At 27.2% G+C, this 1,535-nt stretch overlaps 1 protein-coding gene across 1 annotated transcript; it reads right to left on the reverse strand.

Moving 5' to 3' along the window:
- Positions 1 to 228: 228 nt before the first annotated feature.
- PCYB_003070 (hypothetical protein) lies at positions 229 to 1,266 on the reverse strand (the record flags this gene model as incomplete). The annotated part of the gene is made up of 1 exon (XM_004227728.1): positions 229 to 1,266. A coding segment is annotated over one exon (1,035 nt), but the record flags the coding sequence as incomplete, so codon positions are not given.
- Positions 1,267 to 1,535: the final 269 nt, after the last annotated feature.

Here is a 1,535-nt window from a genome sequence, read left to right on the forward strand (position 1 = left end):
TCCTTCTTATGTCATTAAATAATAAATATAATTTGTGTATGTATTTTATCAATATATTTTATATAATTTTTTCTGTAGTATCATCGATAGCATATATTAACATATGTTTTCCTTTATTATTTCTTTATATATCAGCATATTCGTTTGTTTATACATAAAATTCTGCTTAATTTTCCTCAAGATAATTCATTTGACGTTATAATCTATTTTCATTTAAAAGAAAAAATTACGCAGGATGATATCCTATGTAATGTTCTCTTTCCACGTTATGCGGATTAAATGATTCATGTGTTTTAGCGAATAATATGTTTTCTCCTTCATTTAGGTTACTTAACGTGTATTTATTCCATCCCAGAACGTTGCGTAACCGAATTCCTAAGGGTGTAAACTTGTAAATAAACGAATAATATGAAATGTATATAATATATTTATTTATATTTATGCGTATAGTAAATAAATTATTAAAACGTTTATACAGTTGGTATGTTTTTATTAAAATTTTATTTACCTTATATAATAAGACAGATGTCATGGAAGTTGCAACTACTCCCAGGAGCACATTGTCAATAATTTTTGTAGAATTAGAATTTATACCAGAAAATTGTGTAGGAACAGATAAAACAGGATCATGTGGAACTACACTTGACTTTTCTTCTTCTAATAATATTTCTTGACAATTTAATTTAGGCATCACGCTTTCCGGGTTGTAACCTCTACATTTTTCATAAAAATCATTATTCTCATTCTTATATGCTTGAATATATAATCTGTCAAATTCATTATAGATTGTAGATATTTTTTGGATGTGTTCTTCATATTCCTTGCATTTTTTATAACTAGAACCAGCTATTCTAATAATTTCATCATAATCGACACAATAATCATAAAGATGCTTACTCTCTTTCCAGTTTGTCAATGCAGAAAATACACTTAAATCACGCAGGCAATTATGCACTTCATTTTGACCAGTAAAAACACCGCTTAAAATAAGCTTAAGCTCAGCATAAGTGATAAGAACATTAATAGATTTACCTGGAAAATAATCAAACAACTCTTCATATATCCAAAGGCTCAAAAGGTTACAATGATGTTCCTTCAAATAGTCCTTATTTTGTTTATTATAATCAGTTCTTAGATATTTTACAAGCTTTCCACAAATTTGCATAATTCTTGAATCTGCCTTGTGTGCAGTATCTTGTGATATACATTCTTCAATATATTGATCTAATTCATCATTAGAAAATTTCAAATCAAGATAGAAAATTTCTGATGGTAATTCTATTGCACGCATATTCAAGTAATTCTATGTAAAAGGAAATGTTTGTGAATTCCTAGGTTTAGGGGCCAGGGTTTTAAGGTTCAAAGGTTTCAGTTTTTAGGTTTAGCGTTTAGGGTTCAGGTTTTATTTTTTAGGGATTAGGTTTTTAGTTATGTCATGTAAGTTTCTTAATGTTTAGAGTTTATGTTTTATTTTTTAGAGTTTTCGATTTATGTTATAGATTTTATATTTTCGCTTTCAAATTTCTTTTTTTTAA

This window comes from Plasmodium cynomolgi (assembly GCF_000321355.1).
Source record: "Plasmodium cynomolgi strain B DNA, scaffold: 0221, whole genome shotgun sequence".
Lineage (NCBI taxonomy): Eukaryota > Apicomplexa > Aconoidasida > Haemosporida > Plasmodiidae > Plasmodium > Plasmodium cynomolgi.